The sequence below is a fragment of the Leuciscus leuciscus genome (assembly GCF_965113295.1).
Source record: "Leuciscus leuciscus genome assembly, chromosome: 10".
Classification (NCBI taxonomy): Eukaryota; Metazoa; Chordata; class Actinopteri; order Cypriniformes; family Leuciscidae; genus Leuciscus; species Leuciscus leuciscus.
Genome location: NC_138734.1, coordinates 27,451,282 through 27,479,084, shown reverse-complemented (window position 1 = coordinate 27,479,084; position 27,803 = coordinate 27,451,282). Strand labels below are relative to the sequence as shown.

General features: G+C 35.7%; 1 protein-coding gene across 1 annotated transcript; it reads left to right on the top strand.

Moving 5' to 3' along the window:
• The first annotated feature begins 485 nt into the window (after positions 1 to 485).
• b4galnt3b (beta-1,4-N-acetyl-galactosaminyl transferase 3b) lies at positions 486 to 27,803 on the top strand. Its single transcript, XM_082181754.1, has 20 exons — positions 486 to 794; positions 8,990 to 9,039; positions 9,341 to 9,424; positions 11,318 to 11,413; positions 14,294 to 14,384; positions 14,468 to 14,568; positions 14,654 to 14,721; positions 15,636 to 15,714; positions 15,787 to 15,853; positions 17,512 to 17,667; positions 18,380 to 18,489; positions 18,589 to 18,689; positions 19,166 to 19,230; positions 19,539 to 20,934; positions 21,845 to 22,098; positions 23,794 to 23,947; positions 24,504 to 24,576; positions 24,735 to 24,888; positions 25,450 to 25,576; positions 25,971 to 27,803. The coding sequence occupies exons 1-20, from the start codon at positions 662 to 664 to the stop codon at positions 26,077 to 26,079; spliced, it is 3,468 nt and encodes a 1,155-aa protein (XP_082037880.1). The 5' UTR covers positions 486 to 661; the 3' UTR covers positions 26,080 to 27,803.

Genomic DNA, 27,803 nt, shown 5'->3' with positions numbered 1-27,803 from the left:
AATAATCATAAATAATATTAATATAGATATATGTGTATGTATGTAGGCTATGTCCGTCCGTTCGTCCGTCCATCCATCCATATACCGGTATATATAATTTCTTTTTTTTAAGGTATAACAATTAGGCTACATAACAAATATACTGACTTAATACTGTACATTTAACAAGGAATGAAAAATACAAATTATAACAGAAACAAACACACAAACGGAAAATCACATAAGCAAATCAATAGATAATGAATAAAGAGAAAAAATATAATAAAAATAAATTATTACATCTCGCCAAAATATATCCTTTAACAAAATAAATTAAGAATGCAGCACAGATTTACCTGTCTTAAGAGCTTTGGAGTTATTTAAAAAGGAAATAGTTTGCATATTTCTCGATATATAGTTGAATTTCCCCTTGTTGTAACCTACCTGTTGAGAAGATCAGCGACGTCACGCAGAGGGCGTGGCCTACTCAACCTGTGCGTGCACTGATGTTTGAGAGACACTTGCAGACGCTGAATCACACACACACAAGGAAGGAAATGTGGACGAGTGTGACGAGAGATTGAGTTTTTACACAGGGTTTGAAACCGGGAAAGCGTGTATCGATGATCCTTCCAGCGGTTTTCAACTTCTGTGATCCACAGGGAGCCCGAAGGACGTAAAGATGATGCTCAACTTTCTCCCGCTGCGGAAATTCAAGCGCAACGGCAGATATATTGTGTTCGGGGCGGTGCTGATGGTCGCGTTACTGGCGGCTTATCTGGAGTTCATGGCCACCAGCGAGTGGAGCAGCACTGGTGAGTGACAGACATCTGATGCCCTGTCCACTCATGACTCATTACTTCACACGTTCATGATGGCAATCCTCAAATATTAAAGTCAAAATGTTTACAATAAGGACCAATTCATTAACCCTAATTAATAGGTATCGTGAAGGGACATTAAACAACATTTTTACAGCATTTATTAATCTAGATAAGGGATTCCCAAACTTTCCCAACTTTTTGTTGATGTTGTTGTTGTTGTTGTTGAACACATTTGACCTAAGTAAAATAAGGCATGCTTGTCGGTTAATGGTACATGACATGTAGGTAAACACATTTTTTTTTTTTATCTTTAAATTTTTTTTTTATTTGGAATATTTTTTATTTAATTTAGCATTTTATGGTTTAATTAATTATTAGCTGATTATTATAATTAAGGTTCAATTCGTTAATATTGGTTAATGCTTTAGGTCATTATCAGTTCGCTCTTCATATCATCCAACTACATAATGTTCCAGTTGTATTAACATTAATTAATTTATTTTCATCAACACAAGTTAATCACATATAATGCTAATAATAAATTAGCTAATGCTAATATAGATAACACACAATAAGGTAGTTTTGGCCAATTTCAAATAGGATTCCAGTTTCCAATTACCTTGTTTTTGTTTTCTTAGTAAATTTTGAACAACTTGTAATTGCATTCCTTTCTACATACATTTTCTAATTGCAATGTTTATTCCACAGTTATATTGTTTACTTGCAGTCCATTCGACTTACATTCCAGTGTTTTGGATATTATATTCTGTTGTATCAGGAGTTTGAGCTGGAGATAAAGTTTGGAGTTTGTTAGCTTAGTGAGTTTGTTCTTTGTCGTGGTGAATTGGTTCAGTTATTATTAAACACAATACAATTCAAAACAACATGCAAACAGTACAGCACAATAAAACGCTATGGCAGAATACATTGTGTTAATGTGCATGGAAACATGAGAACATCAGGCTGCTTGTTTCTGCCCTGCTGGTTTAGTTAGTTTCTTTCTTTTTTTTTCTTCTTAAAAACAGGGTGTTTCTTCCCAATTCCCAATGTGACTCACAGTGTCTCCTCTGCTTTCCTTCTGACTCAGGCACCTTGAAACTTATAGCAGTTTTAATCATGTTTTCTTATTGGTCCTATATTGCAAAGTCTGTACAAAGAGAAGCTTATGTGATTGCGGAAACCTGAGAGATGTCAGGTGAGCTCTGACCTGCAGAAGGGGTTTGTCATCTTGTTTGAGGTCAGTGTCAGACTAGAGGAGCAACACCAATGTCTCACCACCTGGACATCAGCTATCTGCTAATGTGCATCTAAAATTACATTTGAATAGTAAACTCACACTGACCTGCACAAAATCAGATTATAAACAACAGCTGTCCAGTTGCGATTTGCTTGCACTCTGATTGGGTGGAGGACGCTTGAATGCGATTCGAATTCCTTGTTCCTCCTGTATTTCCAAAAGAAATCCATTGGTGAATGTTTGATCTGCACATGGCATTATGATGCGTTCGAGTCCTCCTGGAAGTTCGTATTACAAGTTGTGTTTACGACGTCAGGTGTGTTCAAGTGAGCAAAATGGTGGTGTACCTTCTCTTAAGGCTTCGTTCACCCAAAAATAAAATTTCTGTCATTAATTCAGTCAGAAAGCTCTCCGATTTCATCAAAAAATAACTTAATTTGTGTTCTGAAATGTTTGGGTGAACCAACCCTTTAATTAACTACACAAAAATACAGCAAGGTTTTTAAACTAGGCTATTTCTAGAAAATGAAGAACAAAGAATGTGCATCAAGTGTATTTTGCTTTATGTTTTTTACTCATTTATGAAGCCACTGTAAACTTTGTTACATATTACATTCTTATTAAAATGCTATTATATTTAGTGCAGGCAATTAACTTATTTTGTTGTAAATAAAAAAAGCCTGACAATGTCACTGCTAAATACCTCGAAGTATGTGGTTATCCGCCACATTTCTCACTGGCACGCCTCCAATTCATAAAGATCAGAGCTTCCCACTCGTATTTACAACTTTGCTGTGCTGTTCATGTGCGTTCAACTCGTAAATATATTCTTTCTGACATGACTTGAAATCACCATAAGTGTTGCACGATATACCGGTAATAGAAACGTGTCACGATACCCTGCTTTTAAAAACGGTGCGATTCCTTATTTTACTAGTCCCGGTACTTTAAGAATGGCAGCAGGGTAGTGTGTGTGCAGTGCTTTGCTTACACTCCCTGCAGGCACACTGGCATAATTTTGGTTTCGTGACAACATGGCATTGATAAGCACTTAGGAGTCCATTGCTCATGCATGCCATTCCTCTGTGAACCTGCATATATTTTGCATGCTTGTTAGACTTCACACTGTAAATTGTGTTGCAAACGTTGTTTGCATATGTATGAGGTTAATAACAATAAAATGGACATGCACAACACATAAAAACAAGAATGCACTCAACTTCTGTCAAACATCACCATGTCAGTCTTTTAAATAAACTTTTAATACATTATGTTTTTCCCTCCAACCCTGCATGTTTTTGTTAAAAGTGCAAGAATAATAATGAGGCTAATAATTAATGACAATAATGAGTGTTGCTTAGTTAATGATTGGTGGTTGGTGGCTAAACAACTCTGTGTAATGTGTTTTGAATTGTTTTGTACTGCAATGCAATTACGAGTTATCACTGCAAAATGTGACTAATTGTCAACAATGGTACCAATTGCAATTACCAATACCAATTTTTTTTCCAATCTTTTGGTATTGAAGCTAACACAGTCAGTCACGCAGATATGTTTTTTGGCTGAAAATGACCAAATATAGTTGCCAAATATTCACCCAAAAAGGAAAATTCGGTCATCTTTTAGACACCATCATGTCACTCCCATCCTGAATGAATTTCTTTCTACTGCAGAACACAAAAGAAGAAATGTTGAAAGTCAGCGGAGTCCAAACAACACTAGATCTCATTGATTTCCTTTGTATAGACAAGAATAAATAAATATAATAAACAAATCCACTATAAATAAAGTCTTACTGGTTTTGAATAACATGAGGGTGAATAAATGATGACAGCATTTTTTTTTTTTTTTTTATCCCTTTAAAATCAGTGCTAATTCGCTCAATATTACATATAATGTTGTTTAACCCATTACAGTTTTAATCGAAATTATTCAACCCCCAATTGCAAATCAGGTTTATTGGCAAAATTTAAAGACTTTCAGCTGTTTGCAATGAACAAATCAAACAAAACTAATTGAAATAGCTCAACACAACAAAAGTGGTTTCCCCAAATTGAACTAAAAATGCAACTTTTAATGACTTCTGCAGTCTCAAAATGATTCAACCCCCTGAATAGAATTCCTCACAACAGCACAAATCTGCAAAACAGTTGTTGTCTCAAGCACACCTGATCAAGGGCTTCATTAGTTGCACCAGGAGTGCTTGAGCTAGAACACATGAAATATCTGGCTAGGTTTGTTGAGTGTCACGTTTTGACTCTGTTAGAAATATGGCTAAGTCAAAAGAATGGTCCAAATAGTTAAGAGATTTTGACTCTGTTAGAAATATGGCTAAGTCAAAAGAATGGTCCAAATAGTTAAGAGAAGATATCATCGCCCTTCACAAACAAGGAACAGGACACAAAAAGATAGCGAGGGCACTAAATGTTTCTGGAGACACCGTTGGAAGCATAGTTCGCAAGTTCAAAGTTAAAGGAACAGTGGTTACACTACCTGGATGGGGCAGAAAAAGGAGGTATCAACGGCTGCAACCAGATTTCTGAGAAGGCAGGTTCAGAAACCCTTGAGTGACTGCAAAAGACCTGCAGCAAGACTTGATGGCAACAGGCACTGAGGTTTCAGCTTGCACAGTAAGGCGTATACTAAACTCATGCCAGAACTCCAGGATGTACACCACTGACCCAAAAGCACAAGAAAAGTCTGCTCCAATTTGCTCAAAATCATATAAATAAGCCAAAGAAGTTTTAGGATTCTGTTCTGTGGAGCGGTAAAACAAAACTGGAACTTTTTCGACCCTATGGATCAGCGGTATGTCTGGAGGAAGAAGAATGAAGCATATGCTGAAAAGAACACTCTGCCTACAGTTAAGCATGGTGGTGTTCGGTGATGTTCTGGGGCTGCTTTGCATCCTCTGGCCTAGAAAACATCATGCTTTCAGTGAGGAAGCTGAAGCTTGGGTGTCACTGGACCTTCCAACAGGACAATGATACCAAGCATACCTCAAATTCCACCAAGACTTGGTTGCAGAAGAAGTCCTGGAAGATTCTACCGTGGCCATCACAGTCACCTGACTTGAAACCCATTGAAAATCTCAGGTGGAATTTGAAGAAGGCGGTTGCAGCACGCAAACCCAAGAATATTACTGAACTGGAGGCCATTGCTCATGAGGAATGGGCTAAGATTCCTCAGAAACGCTGCCAGAAGCTGGTTATACATCTAGTTTGCAGCAGGTCATGACAGCAAAAGGGTGTTCTACTAAGTACTAAAGTTGCTTGCCATGAAGGGGTTGAATAATTTTGAGACAGCAGAAGTCATTAAAAGTTGCATTTTCAGTTGAATTTGGGGAAACCACTTGAAACATTTCGTGAGCTTAGAATTATAAGGTTCTATCTCCGTTTAGGGTAGTTCTGAGATATTGAGCTTCAAAGTTTTTACATCCCAACTGGCAATGGAGAGATGGAACCTTTTTATTTTATTAATTACTACTAACAAAATATAATTTTACAAAAATAACACCACACAGGCATTAATAAACACCTAATGGATCAGATTATGTCAAAAACTCAATTTCGACCAAAGTGGCGATAGAACCTTATAATTCTAAGCTCACGATTTGTCGTGTTGAGCTATTTCAATTACTTTTGTTTGATTTGTGCATTGCAAACAGCTGAAAGTCTGTACATTTTGCCAATAAACCTGATTTGCAATAGGGGGTTGTGTGCCAATCAGTGAATTTTATGTAGCTAAATTAGTGTAATATCTTCAGGAGAAGATGGACAGTTATTTGTTCTCGTTGTTTATACTTTCAGTTGGCTCCGCACCGCGAGCCTCCACTGACTTCGCAGACATTTTACCAAACAGACGTTTTACCAAACAGACTTGACTTGAGTTTATACTTGACACCCTCGCCATTTGTATTATTCTTTGAAATGACAGGTGGCGACTCTGAGTAATTACATTGTTTGTGAAGGGCGATGATATCTTCTCTTAACTATTTGGACCATTCTTTTATACCGATTAAGCAACGGTAAGAAGTAATGTACACGCGTGATGATGTTTGTGTTTATTACACTTCACCAAACCCCTGCAACAAAACAACCAAAGAATCATGTAAAACCTGGTAAAGCTTGAGATTATTAATTGTGACATTGTGACAATTTAAACGTTTTCATTTAATTTCTTGAACATTTATATTAAACACAGACCTTTATTTTCCTTAAAAGGGCTTATTTGTGCAAGTGAAAGCTCATTTTGTAAATGTAAGCAATTAATTTAGATAAGCACAAACTGGGTGCCGGTAAGATGCCAGTAACAGATGTACCTGCTCGGCCAGAATCGCCTCGAAGTCATGCATCTTCGGACGCGGAGCCGTGTTACAAAAAACGGCATGCAAACCGGCTCGCAAAATGGGGTCTCTCAACGCGCACGACTGCCAACACCGCTATGAAGTCATTTTTTCCGTGTGCAACCTTGCGCTTGTGCGGACTCGGCAAGTATAAACCAAGCATAGTTCTATTGTTTTGATTGTTGACAGTGAGCTACTGTGTTCAACTTGCTCTTAGAAGGACTGTAGTTCATCCATGTTTCCAAACCCTACATTTTATGTGTGTGTTAGTTTAGACACACTGGGGCGACATTGTAAGTCAGTGTGAAGTGACACACCCTTGTGACTGACCCTTGACCTTTGATTATTTTTGCACCAGTGGTCCCAGTCCTGGACTTTTAGATCATGATTTCTTTGGGGTTTTTTTTGTGGGGAATCATCAAAGACCAGGTGCACGGAGCAGAAATGGAACGAGACTTCAGCAATGCATGTAGGGTGAGACATGCATTACTGTAGTCTCGTTCCATTTCTGTTGCTCTCTCTCTCTCACACACCCCATCTCTCTCTCTTTCTCTCTCTCATCTGTCCTGCACTGAGCCCTGGAGCTTCTACCCTCTTTTAAACAAACTCAACATTCCTCCGGGGGCTACCAGTGATTTCTTGGGTGAACAGTGAAAGAAAGGATTTGGATGATGTGGAAAGGCAAAGAAGGAAATTGTGGTCGCTTGCTAAAAACACACTTTGAACATGCGCATGAGCTCCTTAGGGTCTCTTCTTTAAACTAATTTGTTCTCGCTCACACACTAAGGAAAGTGCACACACCACCCAGTGTGCAAATACACCTGAAGACACAGACCATAATAGCCTGTCCGCCCCGGCCCTCCCCGCAGTGTGTGTTCAGTGGCGCTGGGGGTCAGGTGACCCTTTCTTCTTTAAGCATTTCCTGTGTTCCTTGTTGCTATAGCACCAATGTGCAAGGTTAAGCACACTTGCTCTTCTCTGTCTTTTTGCTGGGAGTTTATGTATTTTCTTTCACCTCTAGACATTTAGCTATATTTGCTGAAAAATATTTACATATAGCTTATGTGTAAATTAACTATACAAGGTTTTTTATGTATTGTGTGCATGCGTTTTTAACCGTCTATTTGAAAAGCTTGCAACATAGCAGGATGTTTGTCAGCCAAAAGACAGTAGTTGTTTGATGAATGCCACGTCAAAATCCCCATTCTTCATATCTAGAAACTTAAGTGAAACTTGAATAACTGGTTTTTGCTCACCTACTGTATAATGTGACTGATGGGACAATGTGCATACAAGGCACATACAGGTGTCCAAACAATGTAACAGGAGTTTGTTTTTATGTCCTTTCGGTGATGTCCTCAAGCTGATTCATAAATGAATAATAATAAAAAAACTATTCTTACAAGCCATTACATGTTATTCTTATATGGGTAGGGTTATTTTACAGTAGATCTGTATTATTTTGGATAAATTGAGAATCACAATTTTAGAGATCTTGATTCTCCTATGATTCAGAATAGACAACAGAATAAACAGAATAACATAATTTACTAGACGTAATTTAGTTCAGACAAAATGTTATTGCTGCAGTGTGCAGTCTATTTAAATTTTTTTTTAATTAACTTGAATTCTTGTTTTTTTTTTGAATTCTTAACATTTTGTCAGAACTAAATTATGTCTAGTAAATTACATTATTCTGTTTATTTTGTTGTCTATTCAGAATCATACGAGAATCAAGATCTCTAGATAGATAGATAGATATAATTATTTTTAATTTTTATATATATATTTGAAGAGTTCAGATGCAAAAGCCTCTAAGTGCCATCTGAAATTTTCTTCTAGAATGATCATTTGTATCAAGCTTGTATATTTAAGTTCAGTAATTTCACTTAAATGCCAATGAAAATGGCCTATTAATTGTCATTTAAGTGAAATTACTGAACTTAAATATACAAGCTTGATACAAATGATCATTCTAGAAGAAAATTTCAGACGGCACTTAGAGGCTTTTGCATCTGAACTCTTCATTTATTTATTTATTAAACTGCATAAAGTTTTATTTTAAAACTGGGATTAGGGTTAGTCTGTTAATGTCAGATAGAGACATCTTGCTAAAAAAAAAAAAAAAACCCCAGCAGGGCAGTTTAAGGGAAATCGCCACCAGGAAATCAGTATGCTTTGTTATGCATGACATTAGATAATGAATAAGGAAAAGAAAAGGGAAATTATAATGACATGACTACTTTGCATTTTGGGAAACTCTGAAAGCAGCGTCGCATTCTATAAATAGATCAGCATAGTCGCTGGAAACCCAGTTTAAACTCTGTGATTGCCTATAGAATTCATATTTTGGATTTAATCTAATTTTGGGTCAAATTTGAAAGTGTTTTAAGGGAGAGAGTGAGTGACTTAAGTAAGTTAATGCTTTTTCCTTTTTAAAGATTTATGTGAACATGGAATCAGTTTCAGTCTTATCTGGAGAAACCCCAAACCATCAATGGCAAACTAATGACACTGTCATGGATCAAACACACACACCTGGTCAGTCAGGTTTAATTCATTAATTGGCTACTTGACTAAACATTTACTCTGTTTCTCTTTCAGATGTAACTGTCCGCAGCGTTGCCGGGCCAAAAGCTACTGTTCGACGAGTGGTAATAACTCAGTTACACTCCATCATATTGCATGTTTCATTCATCTAGAGTCCAGTTATAATCTTGGAAATTATTATTTTACATGATTATTGATTATTAAATTCAGGTCAATGATTATTAACTTCAGTTTTGTGTAAAAACATGACTCTCAGCACTCAGTTAAATATTATAAGTCACAAAAAAAAGATGAAAAATCATGGCTGATATTTCTTCTGGTTCATTTGTGAAATGGAAGATAACATATAAAATAAAAATACGTTGAGTACATTGCATTGTGGGATGCAATATTTGTGTTTCACAGGCTCAAGATGATCACATCTCTGATGATAATCGTGAGAAAGACATCTGGATACCAAAAAACACTCAACAGACATGGAGGATGGAGGTAAAGACACAGCCACAATGACAGAAATACACAGGGAAGGTGTTTACCATGGTGTCCAAAAGTATGATTTAATGGTGATGCATGTCCAAAAACATGGTATTGCCATGGTACATATTCAAAAAAGCATAGTATTACCTTGGTATTTACCCAAAAAGCCTTAATGCTACAATATTTTTGGTACTTTGTAAGTGTAATAGTTTGTGATATTTCTCTTACTCAGAGCTCTGTATGCATATGTGTTGATGTGCATATGCTGTAAGGATGATGGTATTAAACCACAAGAACATTTGCCTCTACGTTGGCCATGGCTCTCTCTGTGTGTCTTTGGCAAGACTTTTGCTGTCTTGTTAAATTTAGCATGACTCTGTGTGTCTCTGGTGTCACTGCACTATTTTAAACATGACACATGAGCTGTACATTTTTTGTTCATTCTGTATGTTAGTTGGGATTTAAAATAAAATTTGTGCTTCATAGTACTTTAAGCTTTAACAGGAGAACAGCAGCTTGTATTTTTATTAAAGGAGTAGTTCACCCAAAAAATGAAAAATGTGTCATTTACTCACCCTCAAGTTGTTCCAAACCTGTATGAGTTTCTCTCTTCTGTTGTACACAAAAGAAGATATTTTGAAGAATGTCGGTAACCAGATAGTTGACGGTAGCAATTGACTTCCATAGTAGGAAAAAAAATACTATGGAAGTCAATGGCCACCATTAACTCTCTGGTTAACAGAAGAAAGAAACTAATACAGATTTGGAACAACTTGAGGTAATTATGAAAGAATTTTCATTTTTGGGTGAACTATCCCTTGAATTCTTATTTGCAAAAATGTGTATTATTTGAGCTATAAAGATGAATGGGCCTCATTCACCAATATCGTCATAAAATATGTCTTGACTTTGTACTTGATAAACTTCCTAAGAAAAGTCTACGTCGGATTCATGACATGTTCTTAAACAACAGAATTGTTGGCACCTGTGTTCTTAGGATTGATGAATCCCACGTCTTCGTAATTGAAAGTGTGTGCCAGTTGTTCCTAATTAGCATAAGAAAACGCCCCGCAAATTCCCATATAAGGACACTTCAGGGCCGTGTGCAAGAAAAGTTGGAGAATGTCCAAAAGGCGCACAGAGATCACCAAATGAAAAAAGAACTTCAGTAATTCTGAAATAGAAATTCTACTGCAACAGGTAAATGCCAAACGAGGCATAATATTTGATTTAATCAGCTTATTTGCTGATGTAAATTGCAGTGTTAGTGTTTCTTTGCATAATATGATTTTTTCCAAATGATCAGAAATACATTACAGTAAAATACTATCATTGTAAACGACTGTAGAATTAAATAAAATGCAGTAACCAGTTATTTGGAGCAAACTGATATCACTCAAATGTGCGTAAGAGTGCTCTTGAGTGTGCGTAGATTTTGTTCTTAACTAAGAACAAATCCAAGATAAGAAAACATTAGTGAATGTCAGAATCTTCGTAAAAAGTGCATAAGCGGGGTTTAAGAACACATTTCTTCGTAAGAACGGTTGGTGAATGAGGCCCAATGAAGGTAAATCATACAGACAGTCACTTATCATATCATATTGTGCAACTTTATTAGTTCAAATAACTTTGCACAGTGAGTTTTTATCCCAACCGTGACCCGTCTCATGCTGATACGTATGTTTAGGTCTTTTAGCTCTACTTTTGCAACAGTATTTTAATGTTTATTCCAGTGCAGAGTCTTGCCCCATAGACTTCCATTAATCAGTAATAATGTAAACATGTTTCCCCCCCTTGTTTTTACTGTCTGATGGATCAAATTATCCAAAGAATTTATTTTAATTGTATTGACTATTGTAAAGTAAAAATCTGTTCAATTAATATATATGTGTGTGTTTGCTGCAGTATAAAGGACAGGCTAATCTTCACATCTTTGAGGACTGGTGTGGCTCATCTATAGCTCAACTACGGAAGAATCTACATTATCCACTATATCCTCATGTAGGTTATATAGCTGTCAAATATACTCTACCATTCAAACGTTTGAGGTCAGTGATATTTTATTTTTTGAAAGAAATTAATACCTTTCAACAAGGATTAATTAAATTGTTCATAAGTGACAGTAAAGACTAGTTTCATATAAACACTGTTCTTCTGAACTCTATTCATCAATGAATCCTGAAAAAAAAGGCACAATTTCCACCAAAATATTAAGCTGCACAACACTGCAATGAGTCTCATTCTATAATAATTGCGTAAATGATTGGTATTCATATGCACAGGAGAACTTCTCACGAACAATTTCAGCCTAATTTACACGACGTGTACACACATGGAATTGTTCTTAACCTTGAACGTTAATAGATTTGGAGTATTCTAAATGAGCGACCATGTGCCCAAGGTTAGTAATAGACTGGTGCAGATATGACATCACTTTGTAGGCCAAAACGTGGAAGCGAGTTAGCATTTTAGCACTTCCGGTTCCATCGTCCCGAAGTCAATGGGATTTTTTTAATGGGTTTTTGGTTAAATGGCTGAAATAAGGTCTGTGGTGAACACAAGCTCAAGACACTATCATGTTTTATTCTACGACATGATTTTTTTGAAGCCGTTACGTGTCTTCACAAAAATGCAGTTGCTAACAAGTGGCTAAATTGGAAAACAGAGGCAGTCGGGGACATTAAACGTCATCACACCGAACAGATAAGCTCAGTCCGCTTTCACAGCCTTGTTATGCTTATAATCGAGCTCTTATAAACCATTCTAACTCAAATGTTCTGGGAAAATGTTTTTAGGTAAAAACTGAAAGAGTTGTCGGACGCTGATAGTGACTTTGAATTTGTGGGACCGTGGTGTAGTTTGTTTATAGCCTACCTTTAGCTTTTTACTTCTGGCGACTGCATTGAGGCTTCGAAATTCATAAAAGTTGTGTTATCATAAACTTTTGTTGATCACAGAGCTTGTTTTTAGCGTTAATTAAAAAGCCTATGGAAAAATCCAAATGGGTTTTTGTCGAGGGAACCAGTGTGATGACTGCCGGTTGGCCTACAAAGTGACGTCATTAGTGTACCACTCTATTGCATAAAACACTCCAAAAACATCTCCATATAAGGGCTTTCCGCATACCCTTTCCTTTCGCTGCTCTCAGCAAACATGACACTCTCTAGTCTAGGACGCGTTCTCATCTGAGAGCACACGCAGCATTCAAAGAAATTTCTCTTAAACTCTTTTATAAATATTACCCTTTTAATTATTATCTTGTGAGCAGATTTAATTGTGATATTGATATATTTTGTACATTTTGTGGTTTACATGTTGAAAAAGTTTTCCTCATTCAGTTTGTTTTTGGTCAGATTTCTGTAATTTTATTAAGGCTCACATCATACCCAGTTTTCAACTGCCTATGACAAATCTTATCATAAGGCATATTACTTAATCTGCTATTTAATTTAGCTAAATGTACTATTCATCGATGAAAATTTGGAGGATAATAAGCCTTTGTTTTTCATTTTTAAATCAGAAGTTCAATAATAGCTAAACACGATGTGATGTTTAAAAATTAAGAAAGCTGTAAAATGTGTTTCCATCTGTAAACATTTTCATATGTTAAATTAACTTTTAAGTTTGTTACTGTTTTTTTATTTACACATTTGTCTTTTAAATTTTTTTTATTCAATGTACCCCACTGACTGTAGTTGGGAACCAATAAAATAAAAAAGGACGCACAAAGATCCTCTATTGATGCCAAGTGTGCCAACTTCAAAACAAGTTTGAACACAAAAGAAATACGAGTGTGTTCCTAAAACCCAGATTACACACCTTTGATTAGACAGTTGTACATATCTGCATCTTTACGCAGATCTTTACATCTCTTGCTCTCTCTCTCTCTCTCTCTCTCTCTCTCTCTCTCTCTCAAATTTAATCTTGGTAAATGTAACTCACGTTTACAAGACCCAGATTATTTGATTTTTTTCATACGCGTGGTTTCAGTTCCTACAATTCTTTAGTAAATTTAGAATAAAATTTTGAATGAAAGTTCGTGAAAAAGTTCATACACGGATTTCACGCACAAATTCCGTGCGTACACATGGTTAGCGAATGAGACCCAATGTGTCTTGAGCATTTCCGAAGGGTCATGTGTTTTTTTTTTTTATATAGGTTTTACTGAGGAAATTTTGTATGAGTGTGTTCCTTAAAGTTAAGTTAAGAAAATAAACTTTTTTAGCGCATATACAGTACACATTTAAAACTCTTTCTCTTTCTGAAAAAGCACCAGGAATATTATGACATCATCTCCTGTGCAGGAGGAGCAATAAAATGCTTTCTATAATAAGAACATCTCTAGATTATGAACACCACCAGCCGCTGATCTAAACGGGCGTTTCTGCTGCTGGATAACCTACTGTTATTGGTGGACCACATACTGCAACTGGCCTCAACTTTTGAAAATCTGATAGCAAATGGGATGTACAGAATTTGTCATATAAGACTGCAATCTAATTAAAAAAATGGGTTATAATAAATTTGATCAACACTAAATATTACTAGAATAGACCTAGGTTATATAAATGAATTGAAAACATTCATAAATAGAATAATTTATCTAAATACTCTACTATAAAGTAAGATCAAGCATGTTGACATCACATTGTTATTTTAGTATATTAATATTTTGAATTGAATTTTGTGCTTTTGTCATTTTATTAGTTTAAAAAAGTCTTTTAATTTGAGTACTTCTGCTTATTTATTTCTAATTTTAAGTTTTCATCTAATACTTATTTTATTTCAGCTAATAAAATGTGTTAGTTAACAATAACAACACTGTTAGCAACATACTTTTCTTGCAGTATTACATTTGTAAGCATTTTTTAACCTCTGTAGAATCGTTCAACTGTGAAGAAACTTGCTGTGTCGCCCAGTTGGACCAATTATGGACTCAGGATATTTGGCTACATACATCCTTTTAGTGATGGTCTGTACATCTCTCTCTCTCACGCACACACACTCAGATTGTGTGCTATTGTCTCACTGTTAATCCTTCCCTGTGTTCGACAGGTGACTTTCTGTTTGCAGTGGCGTCTGATGATAACAGTGAGTTCTGGCTCAGCGACGATGAGAATCCCGGAAATCTGAAGCTCCGTGCTTACGTTGGAAAGGTTTGTGAGTATTGACTTTACAATTACTTTTGCGCAGGTGCGTGAAATGGAGGCACTTAATTTTGTGTGGTTCCTCCATTTTTAGACGGGTAGAGAATGGACCGCCCCAGGGGAATATGGGAAATACGCCAGTCAGAAATCAGATCTTATTCCGTAAGTGAATGCGCCGTTTGTGTTTCATAATGCTTGAGGGAAATGCTCACACACCTCTCCATGTTATGACCGCATACATACCTCAATGATGAAGAACTATTTTTAGACTCAGCATGTGTAGATTCACAAGCTGCTGCTTGTGTCCTAATTCTGGTCATGGCACAAGGCAGGAAGTCATTAGAAGTAACTAATCTCTTAAATGTGTGTATGTGTGTGTGTGTGTGTGTGTGTGTGTGTGAAAAACAAATGTTGGTCAAGGTTACATTTTAGTAACATACTTCAAATCAAACAAAAATGGGTAAATCATTTGTGCTTCCTGAGCTCAATCACACAAACAGTGCAGATCCAGCTAATCTGTATAAACATCCAACAGGAAACAAACACGCAATTGATCCAGTCTTCAGTGTCACATGACTCTTCAGAAATCATTCTAATATGCTGATTTGATACTCAAGAATTATTAAAGAACATTTCTTATTATTATCAATGTTGAAAACAGTTGTGAAACTGATCTTTTTTTTTTTTTCAGGAGTCTTCGATTAATAGAAAGTTTAAAAGAACGGCATTTATTTGAAGTAGAAATATTTTGTAACATTAGAAATGTATTTACTGTCACTTTTGATCAATTTAATGCATCCTTGCTGAATAAGAGCTTTAATTTCTTTAAAAAAACAAATGTGTGTATGTTAAAAATGTAATACCTAAATTGAATACAAACATGGAAGGTTTCTATTAATTAATTATTCTATATCATCGTGTATATTATATGCATAATCTATATTAATTATTCAGTATCATTAATAAAATATGGTCAATTTCTTATTATATTTAAAACTGTTGAAAAGCTTTATATAAAAAAAATCTTCAAATTCTTAAATGAGGAATGTTTCACATTTTGTTATTGTGTTTTACAGTCTTCAGAAGACCAGTAAATATTTCTTTGAGCTCATTCATAAACAGAACGATCAAGGAACGGACCATGTAGAGGTTGCGGTGAGTGTGTTTACTGAGGGTGTTGCTGTGATTGTTGTACAATGTTATGACACTGCTTGTATTTACTTACAGTGGCAGCTCAAACAGGCCGGACACGGATTTTCAATCATCGATTCCAAGTTCATCTCCCTCTATATCAGTGAGTGTGTGTGTGTGTTATTTTGGGCTGTGGTTGCAGAAATGCCAGGGTAGTGTTAGGATGCCTGGAATAGCTGCTCCTGTCCACACACACGCCCTAAAATAGAGCTAATGATGGGGTACAAAGTGCGTGTGTGTGTGTTGTTGTCTTATTGCTTCAGCTGCTCTTTGCGTTCATTTCTATGTAAATGTATACAGTACTTATGTAGCTTTAGGTAAAAACTGTGTTTTTGGTGAACTTCAGATTGCTAGTTTGTCAATATCCGTCTGTCACTGCATCACTGTTTTTATTGTTAAAGGGATATTTCACCGCTGGAAAGATGAATGTGTATTTGAATTGGGTCATTTATGTAGTAGAAATATGAAATTATTTTAGAAGTTGGTGCCATCTAGACTGAGAAAAGCCAGAAAATGTATTTTTGGCTCATGTGGATGAAAGACAACAACTCCCAGAATGCACTTGCTTTACTGCCCTACGAAGCCACTCCCAAGGGCAGTATTGGAAGAAATTATATTGATCATTTGACTCGAAACTGAAAAGACGCCGTTTTATCGTGAGATCCCACCCCCTATGGGCGGGTTGAAAACATGCGGAACTAGCTTCTACTACTGGCTGTAGTCTCTCGCCTCTGGCCAAATAAACCTCCGATCGTCATTTTGCGTCATCAGAGGTTTTTTTCCAGACACACAATACAGAAATCTCTCGTCTCAGGGGGACATGAGGGAGAGAAGCACGGTCATTTGAAAATACTACCGGGTTTTTACTGATACAAAGCTTAATGCTAATCGGTGAAGTATCCCTTTAAGTAAAAAAAAAAAAAAAAAAAAAGAAGTGTCCATTGAAATGAAGCTGAAATAAAATTTCATTTAGTGCTTCATTTAGTATACGCGGTTATATGAATATGCAAATTAGTCTCCGCCTCCACTCACTCACTGCAGCTCAGAATACCTGATCCACTCAGTCAACTTTACTGTTGTAAACGCTGCACAATGGTAAGAGAAATACTGGCTTAATTCACCCATATATGTTTGAACCAGAAATGGATTCAGAAGAAGTGGAAGAGTGAATTATACAGGCTCGTCTACAAGTCGATGTATCAGAATGGTATTGCTTTTTATGTATCGCTCTCTACAACGTTGGACACATAACGGTAATTAACTACGCTTTGGAGACTGTCTTTGGTTCACTGCGGTTTTATGGAGAATGAGGAATTTGCACATGGTTTGTCTGAAAGCATATTAAAAACAACAAATAGACATATAAACAACATTAAAAACTTGATTTTCACCACAGGGGGTCTTAAAAAAAAGAAGACAAAAATGCTTTGCAAACTTGCTAATTCTAAAATATGCAATAAAACTATGCAAATAAAAGCTAATTCAAGATATTAATAAATACTGTAATTGTATATAATTAATACAAGAATAACTGCATCACATGTGTGTATGTTTACGTTTTTCTGTAAGTATTGTAGGTATGTCAGATGATGCGGACCATATTTAGAATGGAATGGAAGTGCATACTATTCTTTTTAAATAGTGTATTATATTAATAGTGTAATGCTTTGTTAAAACAGTATGTTTTAAGCAGTATATTATTTTTATTATATCGATAACAGTTTCAAACACTAGTATATACCTGATTGTTTGTGTGTGCAGATGAGTCCACTCTGAAGGCTGGAGATGTCAATCACATTCCTCAGACCACTGCCAGTCATGTGACTCCGCCCCAGAGGTCATCTCAGAGGTCATCTCAGACTCCGCCCCATGGAGCAGACATGCTGAGAGCAGATCCACGAGACTCGTTTCATCGGGGTGAGAAATTCAGACACAAACTCACGCTCACTTAATACATTTTTTATAGTCAAATAAACATAATACACTAACAACGCAGACTTGATGAGCCGTTCAACACTAAACTTAAAACATGAGAGTGAGTGAATATTAACAGAATTTTTTTAATAAAGTGGACCTGGCAGATTTAGGAAAGTTCTATTACAGTATAATAAATAAATCATTGTCCTCTATTACGATTATGATAATGATCCATCACTTTATATTTGCTTCTTGTTTCTAGTTGTTTGCTTGTTCCTTAAATTTTGTGATGGATTGACTTCTTAAAGTTGCATGTGTGCAAGGCAAACTAAAACATAATATTCAGAACATGAATTTAGCGCCACCTTGTGGCTAAAGAGACATTTCCACATTATTTCGACTGGAGGGCCCTATTAATGGAAACTGAGAATCTTGATATATTAAATTTAGTTAATTATAATCCATTTTGTGATTTCTGAAGTTTTAGGAACTGTATGTTCTTCAGTAGAAACAGTAGTTATTGAGTTTGTTTATTTAGAGTTTAGAGATTATTAGAGCCTTGAATGTTTGCCCTGACCTTCTGGTTGAACTATTGCATTAGAGCCTTCAGTTTGTAGAATTAATACAATAAAGTATGTGAATGTGTATGTTAATAATAATAATAATAATAGAGTTAATTCTTGTTTGTGTGTATTTGTATTTGTATGTGTAGTTCCATTACTGGACAGGATGCGTTTGCAGGGAGTTTTACCTGACTGCATCTATAACCCCAGTTACATCATAAAGGGATATCCTCTAGTGCGCTACCAGGGCCTGCAGTTTGTAAGTGCTTAAACACATTTTTTTTCATTGCATTCCTTTGTAAAGCGATGAATGTTGTGCCTATGTGAGCATGATCTTGATCAATCTAATCTGATGCAGGTGCACCTTACGTATGTGTATCCCAATGACTACACACGGCTCACACACATGGAGAGCGATAACAAATGTTTCTACCTTGCAAATCCATACTACCTGGACAGGTAGACACACACAACTTCACTACTGTTTATGTTTATGCTCAACAAGGCTGCATTTATTTGATCAGAAATATTGTAAAAAGTAATATTGTGAAATATTATTACAATTTTAAGTATTTGAATTTATTTCAAATGTAATTTATTCCTGTGATGGCAAAGCTGAATTTTTAGCATCATTACTCAAGTCTTCGGTGTCACATGATCCTTCAGAAATCATCCTAATACGCTGATTAATTTGAACAGCATTTATTTTAAATTAAATTTTTTTTAACATGATTAAAAGTATTAATTAAAATAAATAAAAACTCAAACATTTGAATGGCTGTGTACTGTCTGTACATGAGTGAAAACACACACACACCAATCTAGCACTCTTTGGTGCACTGTCATGTAGTGTATTATCGATGATGTCATTGACCTGGTCCATGATCACATGCACCTTGTGTTTTATGATCTCAAATCAAATCATTTATTTTCAGATATGGCTTCTCAAAATACATTCAACTTGATCTGCCTGAAAACGAAGAGTTCGTCAAATTCAAAGGTACAGCAAACACATAGTGCTTTAGTGGTGTATTTAGATTTAAAGACAACATTAAAACAACATTCTCAATGCATTTAACTTCCTTAATGCGACAAGAATATTTAGCAGGAAATTAGCAGGACTTCATTTTATGAAATTATGAAAAAAAAAACATGTAAAATGGGGTCAGTTTTGTTATCTTTAACATTTGTGTTAAAATATGCAATCCGCATGATGGTTTAGAACATAAAACATTTTAAAAGGAAGGTAAAAATGTTTATTTATTCCCCATTTCAAGACACCTCATGCTTGTCTGTATCTCCCTGTAGGAGATAGAAATTATGAGAAGCAGCAGCAAGAGGAAGGTATGGAGAGGAACAAGGTTCTCCAAGATTATGGTGAATATTACGATTACTCAATGCAGATGCGCCGCAAACTGTTCTCTGTCCAGAAAAGTGGCATAATCAGAAAAAATAGGCAAGACGGGAAAATTTATGTCAGATTTGAACAGATAGACCAAAACAACCAAGCTAAGGAAATCCAAAAACCGCCTGAAGAACCACAGAACCTCCCAGAAGAACCACAGCACCAACCGAGAAGGAAGAAAAAGAGACGCTCTCAAAAACACCTGAAGGACCAACACTACCTCCAAAATACACCTTCTGAAGTGAAGACCCATGACCAGGGAAAAGAAAAAGACTCTTTGGTTGCTCAACCGATTCAGAATAACATCATGGAGAAGATACCTGATCAGCAGAATCCAGGACCAGCTCAGGAAGAAGGCCACTGGAGGTCAGAGGTGAAACATCAAATGGCCCAATCGCTCCGTCAGGATGGTGGAATTGAGCTCCACCCACTCCAATCCCAACACGGCAATAGTAGCGATGGAACTCCAAACCCTGTTGCAGTCAGAGATATTCCCTTGGAGAACATACGAGAAGTCGAAGAGTTGAAGGAAAGGTCAGTGACCAACCCTGCCATGTTTGATGAGGTCCAGAATGAACGTCATGACCTTGCAAATCGGATGGGTAATCGAAAGGTCTTTCTGGGAGAAAATGTGGACAAAGCACCCAAGAACTCATTAGATGTGGTAGAAGTAAAGAAGAACAACAGGGCAGATGAACGACCATCTTTGGATGGGGATGAAGTCAAAGCAGAAGCAACGAGGAGGCCCAAACACCAAAAACGTAAAGCAAAAAAAGCTGTGCATGTTTTGAAGGACAACCCTGAAAAGGCTGTAGTAGATGACAACAGTCAAAATGACAACAATATCATCAAGCATACAGAAGTGGCACCTCATCTCCAAATCACCCAAAATCCACAGCAAAACACATCATATAAAAAGGGCAATGAGCACAAGACGTGGGTCCTCTCCACAGAAGAACATAAGCACTGGGGTGCTGTAAATGATGCCAGAAGGGAAAATGAGATACAGGATAGTGCGATACATATGGAAGAGATTGACGATGGACGAGGTGAAGAAGATGCTTTGGTGGATCGTGGTTTCTCTGATGAAGAAGACTACGACCTCATCAATAAGGCTGCGTTTGACGTGGAAGTCAAGTGGTCTCAGACTTTCCAGACTAAACCCCTTGATCTGTATGCCATGCGCTCCGATTGGATCGATCTTAAGTGTAATGTGTCTGGAAACCTGCTGCTCGACGAATCAGAAGCGCTGTCTGTTGTCGACGCTTTTATGAAGAAACTAAACAAGAAATATCCAAGGTAGGCTGACACTTACAATTATTTTGAATCAAATATCCGATTAATACAATATGCAAAATGGTGTTTGGAATGGAATACTAGCATTTTGCATACCACATTTTATACAGTATACTGTCTGCCATTTTATTAAAAATATTATGTGGCATCAACAGGGTCACATTTCTTTGTATTGGTTTGTTCAGAAAGTAACATGTTCCGTAAATACTGCAAATTATACACTATCGTTCAAAAGTTTGGGCTTTTTTTCTTCTTTTTTTTTCAACATTACTACTTTTATTCAGCAAGGACATATTAAATTGGTCAAAAGTGAAAGTAAATACATTTTATAATGTTACTAAAGAGTTCCATTTTAAATAAACGCTGTTCTTTTGAACTTTCTATTCATAAAATAATCCCAAAAATTTAATGTGTAACAGTTTCCACAAAAATTTGAAGCTGCACAACTGATTTCAACATTACTAATAATAAGAACTGTTTTTGAGCACCAAATTATAATGATTTCTGAAGGATCATGTGACACTGAAGATTGGAGCATAAGAGACTACTTCCAAAAACCTTAAAAAATCTAATCAAACCCAATTTTTGAATGGTAGTATATACTGTGTATTATTTTATTGTTTAATGAACATAGCATTTGAAATTGTATGCACTATGCAGTTTGTGTGTGATCTTTTGGGATTCTGATCAAACAAAACATCAAAAATATTAGTTAATTATTTCTGGTTCATTCGTCATAGTGAAAATTGGAAGATCAAGTCAAGCCTATTGCATTTTGGAATACAGTATGCTCTGGTCCTGTAGCATTGATTGCATACAGAAAATACAATAGTATGAGTAGTATGGTAATATGCCAATCTGAACATTTTAATTAATCTCAGACATAAATTGGTGTGTGTGTGTGTGTGTGTAGGCAGTTCTCTCTAGATCGTATCGTGAACATTGAGAAGAAGCCTGATTATGATCGGGGCAGTAGATATCTCCTGGAACTGGACCTGCTGGAGGCTTCAGGAAACCACTTGCGCCTGGTTCAGTACGTCTTTGTGAAAGGAACTGAAGATTGGGGTTCTCATAAAAAACAAAAGGTTAAGGATGAAGAACTTAAGCTTTGCAATCCATATAGCTTCTACTGGAACCCGACAGCTACCGTCCACTTCATCATCCCAGGTAAAACTCTCTCAAATAGAGAAGGATGAAGAACCAGATTTGCTGCATTTTATTCAAGACGCTTTCTTACTAAGAAAGATGGGTTGTTCTGGTCTATTACTGGCACAATCCAAACACCTTTATATTGGTAACCAGCAGTAATATCATTTTAAATGGTCATTACACAAAAGTTGGATGGTTTAGCAGAAGTTACACCAGCATATTGAAACAGCTTTGATTTTATATCTTTATGCATAATTGTCTATTTAAAAATCCTCTCTGCTACATTCTGTATAAATTTGATTTTATATAAATTTGGTTTATAAATGTAAATACTGTGTGTGTGTGTAATATATATATATATATATATATATATATATGATATTAATATTAAAACATTAGATTTTTTTATTTTTTTGGGGATTTTTATTCATCAAAGTATCCTAAAAAAGTATCACAGGTTATGAAAAAATATTAAGCAGCAGAACTGTTTCCAACTTTGAAAATGAATCATCATATTAGAATGATTTCTAAAGGATCATGTGATAGACTGGAGTAATGATCCTGAAAATTCAGCTTTGCATCACAGAAATAAATGATAATTTAAAGGGATACTCCACCGAAAAATGAAAATTCTGTCATCATATACTCACCCTCATGTTGTTTCAAACCTGTATGAATTTCTTTCTTCTGCTGAACAGAAAGGAAGATATCAAGAAGAATATCAGTAACCAGACAGTTTTAGATACCATTGACTTCCATAGTATATTTTTTTCCTGTAAACTGTCTGGTTACTCACATTCTTCTAGATATCTTCCTTTCTGTTCAGCAAAAGAGAGAAATTCATACAGGTTTGAAACAACATGAGGGTGAGTATATGATGACAGAATTTTCATTTTTCGGTGGAGTATCCCTTTAAAGTATAATAAATTGAAAACCAATTCTTTTAAATTGTAATAATATATCACAATATTAAAAAAAAATCAGTATTTTTGATCAAATAAATGCAGGCTTGATGAGCAGAAGAAATTTTCAAAAACAATAAAAATAGTAATGTTTCCAAACTTTTGGCCTGTACTGTATATAAATTTCTTAATGTTTCTTGAGCAGCAAATCAACATATTATAATGATTTTTAAAGGGTCATGTGACACTGAAGATGCTGTAATAGTGCAGAAAATTCAGCTTTGTATCACAGAAAATATATTCAAATAGAAAACATATACACAGTGTGTATAATATATATATATTATTGTGTGTATATATACACTGTGTATATGTTTTCTATTTGAATATATTTTCTGTGATACAAAGCTGAATTTTCAGCACTATTACAGCATCTTCAGTGTCACATGACCCTTTAAAAATCATTATATGTTATGTTGATTTGCTGCTCAAGAAACATTAAGAAAAGTTCTGTTTCATATGTTTTCAGTATTACTTAATCTTCCTGACCTCAAACATTTGAACAGTAGTGTATTTATTTATTGTTGTATTATATATTTATATATGTAAAAAAAAACCTGCAACATTTTAGGGATTGTTTATGGTTATAAAAATAATGCTCTTAGAACATTAGCTTCTAAGAAAAAAAACCAAACCAGAACCATACCATAATTTTGAGGGGATGCTCAGTGTTTGCTGGGTTATGTACACGTTTACTGTCCGCTGCATGAAATATCTTAACAAGACACTGTGTGTGTTTGTGTGTCTGCAGTGAAGAACCAGGCCCGTTGGGTACAGCAGTTTATTTCTGACATGGAGGAGTTATACCGCACCACTAGAGATCAGAACTTCAACGTCATCATTACCGACTATGAAAGCACTGATATCGACATAGAAAAAGCACTACAAAACTCTTATTTACCCAGGTACATTTACAGGTTTATAATTATACGCATAGTAGATTGAACCACTGAACTTCATGAGTTTGATTCCTTGATCATTTGGCACATTGTCATTTCATGCTTCTGTAGCTATCATATTATGATTACATATTTTTTATTTTGCCTGGTTCTTCTAAAACAGTGTTAAAGGGTAGTTTACCCAAAAATGGACATGTTTGGGTGAACTTACCCTCAAGTTGTTCCAAACCTGTATGAGTTTCTTTCTTCTGTTGAACACAAAAGATATTTTAAAGAATGTTGGTAACCAGACCGTTGACGGTAGCCATTGACTTCCATGACTTCCAACTCAATGGGGCCCATCAACTGTTCGATTACCAACATTCTTTAAAATATCTTCTTTTGTGTTCAACAGAGGAAAGAAACTCATCCAGCTTTAGAACAACTTGAGTAAATGATGACAGAATAAAAAAAATTGGGTGAACTATTCCTTTAAAGACACTGTTTTAATAATTCATGTACTTCAAACCTTGTAAAATGAGACCTCACTTTGACTCCTTTTCTATTGTGTCCTCTATTTCAGGTATCAGTACCTCCGGCTGAGTGGAAAATTTGAGAGATCAGCAGGACTGCAAGCAGGAATTGACCTCATTACTGTAAGATTAACACACACAATCACTCACATGCACCACACTTGCACAAAATATGCTTGAATTTCTAAAACTTGCATTCAAAACATGCCATGAATGCCTGATCTTCGCTAATGCAAGCTGATGAATGTCACTCAATTAAGGTCTGTCTGTCTCTCTGTCAGGACGATCACAGCATTGTGTTTCTTTGTGATCTGCACATCCATTTTCCTCCTGGCTTCATCGACACTGTGAGAAAACACTGTGTGGAGAGACACATGGCCTTTGCTCCCATAGTCATGAGACTGAACTGTGGCGCTACACCTCTGGAGCCTGATGGTACAGTCTTTTACCTAATAACACTGTCAAATACATCAGAGAGAATTAGATTCAACAAATACAATACCTTTCAAAAGTTTGTGGTCTTTAAGACTAATATATTTTAAGAAGTCAACAAGGCTGCATTAATGTGTGTCAAAAATACATTAAAAACAGGAATATTGTAAAGTAGTATTACAATACACAATAACTGTTTTCTATTTTAGTTTTATTTATTCCTGTGATGTAAAGCTGAATTTTTAGCATCATTACTCCAGTCTACAGTGTCACATGATCCTTCAGAAATCATTCTAATATGCTGATTTGCTGCTCAAGAAACATTTATTATCAATGTTGAAAACATTTGTGCTACTTAATAGTTTTGTAGTAACTTGTTGAAAGATGAATGGAAAGCTCAAAAGAAAAGCATTTATTTGAATATTTTGTAACATTTTTGTCATTACTGTCACTTTTGATCAATTTAATGGGTCCTTGCTCAATGAAAGTTTTTTTTAACAGTAATGTTTAAATTCACAGCAGAACCGCTGAATACCAGATTCACAGTGTGTGTTTAATGTGCAGGTTACTGGGAGGTCAATGGCTTTGGACTTCTGGGAATTTATAAATCAGACCTGGATTTTATTGGGGGCATGAACACCAGAGAATTCACTGACCGCTGGGGCGGAGAGGACTGGGAACTACTGGACAGGTCAGTCGTGAGACAATACACTAATAAATACCATAATCAGTGATTGCTTTTAGTTTTTGACTTATTTATATAAAAATAAAACTTAATATATATATATTTTTTTTATATAGTATATCATTTTTACTAAAATAGTATAGAATTATACGCACATTTTATGCACATTTTTATTACTTTTACATAAAGATCTTTGAATTACCATCATGTATGGAATGTGCTATGTACATAAACTTGCCTTGCCTTTCCTATAATATTAATATTGGCTATTTATCGTTACCTATAACATGAAAATAATTCATCTTATCGTGTTAGATAGAAATGTAATATCCGTGCATCCTTAATGTATAACAAACATTATTTGGTGTGTGAAGTGCCTTGTGTTATCTGTGGTCTTTAGGGTCCTTCAGGGTGGGCTGGAGGTGGAGCGTCTGTACCTGAGGAACTTCTTCCATCACTTTCATTCAAAGCGGGGAATGTGGAATCGCCAGATGCTGCGCAACACGTAACCGAGTCAACAGTCTCGCCGCTGCTCAGCAACGGTTACCACGGCACTTTAAACGTTTGGTGAACCTCAGGACATTCCAGATGTGCGTTCCAGATCGCATCTGATTGAAGGTGATTTTGAGGTGAAAATGAGTGGAAACAAACACAGAGACTCAGGAAAAGGTGATGTTTTGTTTGAAGATGAGTTATGCAACATCTCCAGCTGCTATGGGATCATTTCCAGAGTTGAAATGTTTCTCTAATACCAACTACACTGTCAAGGAAAGAAAAAAGTAAACCGAGCTAAACGAACATTTTGAGGTCATTGAAGGTTTCAGCATTACTTTGGTGTTGGCATCACTTCCAGGTCAATAATGCCTTCAGTTGCGTCTGGCTAAATATTCTGTTCTCACTGACAGAAATGTGACGTACAATGAGATGTATATACTGAGAAAATGTGTATTTATTCAGGTAGATGAGTGTCTTTGGTGAGGGGTTTGACTTTGCACACTTGTTATGTGTTTTATGCTGTGTGACCTCTTAGGGACTGAAAGAATCTGTGGACAAAACCAAAGAGATGTGCAATATTCCCAGAGGCACAGAGCGTGTTTTTGAATAGTGAATTCATTCAGGTTAGAAATACTGATCTGTTTTCAGGTCAATCGCATAAAGCCTGTCAAGAACACGTCTGTGCCATATTTCGTCCCCAATATACAAAAGAAAGAAGAAATTGTTTAAAGAATTCTTTTCCCCGTAATATTCATGAAAATTAAGCACATTTTAATTCCAAATTCTCATTACTGTAATGTTGAAAAATAAAGACACATTATTAAATTGAAAGTCTGTTTACATCATGGTAGTAGTTGTTGTGATGCTTTAAATTTATGCTGATTTAAATGTAACAAAAATCATATTTTGTTACTATAATCCAGTACAGGAAAACAAAGTTTCAAACATTCATTCTATTAATGAGAACTGTACAGATGTGCTTAATTCTCATTAAACATACTGTCACAGTAGCTTCATTGAAGGCTTCATTTTCTTTATCCAAAATGTAATTTTTGGGGGGGAGGGGGAGGTATTGGGTATGAAATAGCCTTGTCTTTGTGTTATTTTCCATTTTATAGTGAAATTCAAGGTGTTTTGATGATGATAAATGCCATTTTTTTGGTACAAAAGAAAGGGATTTTCCTGATTTCCATGCAAGTTCTTCTGTGTTCATGACACATTCCAGCCATTAAACCCGGCTCATGTTGATTCAACTGATTCAACCATGTGCAGTATTACTTAAAACAAATTAGATCCTAATAATATTCATCAAACACACACATAAAGACAGTGATGTGGTTTCCTGTTTTTATTCTGTGGGGTTATCATGAAGTGTGTATTGTGATGAATAACTGCCCAGTGAAAGCTGACCTAAGCCATGGTCATCTAGAAGTGCCTTTTGTTGTTTAATTTCAGATGGAAATCTACTGTACACTCTTTTTTGTGGGGATTTGGTGCTGGTTTTCCAGAGATTCGTTTCAATGGTTATACATTCTCTAACTGTTACTGCCTTGCTGTTTTTTGTTTAGTTTTTTTTAAACAAAAAAAATGGATGTAATGCATTGTAGATCTGACAGTCAATAGTGTCATTGTTTTTTATTTTTTCCATATTTTTATATGAAGGATCTTCTTGTAGTTGGAAAAGTTAAAATGTCTCGACGCAGATCACCAACAACCTTAAAATAAAATGTCTCCAGGT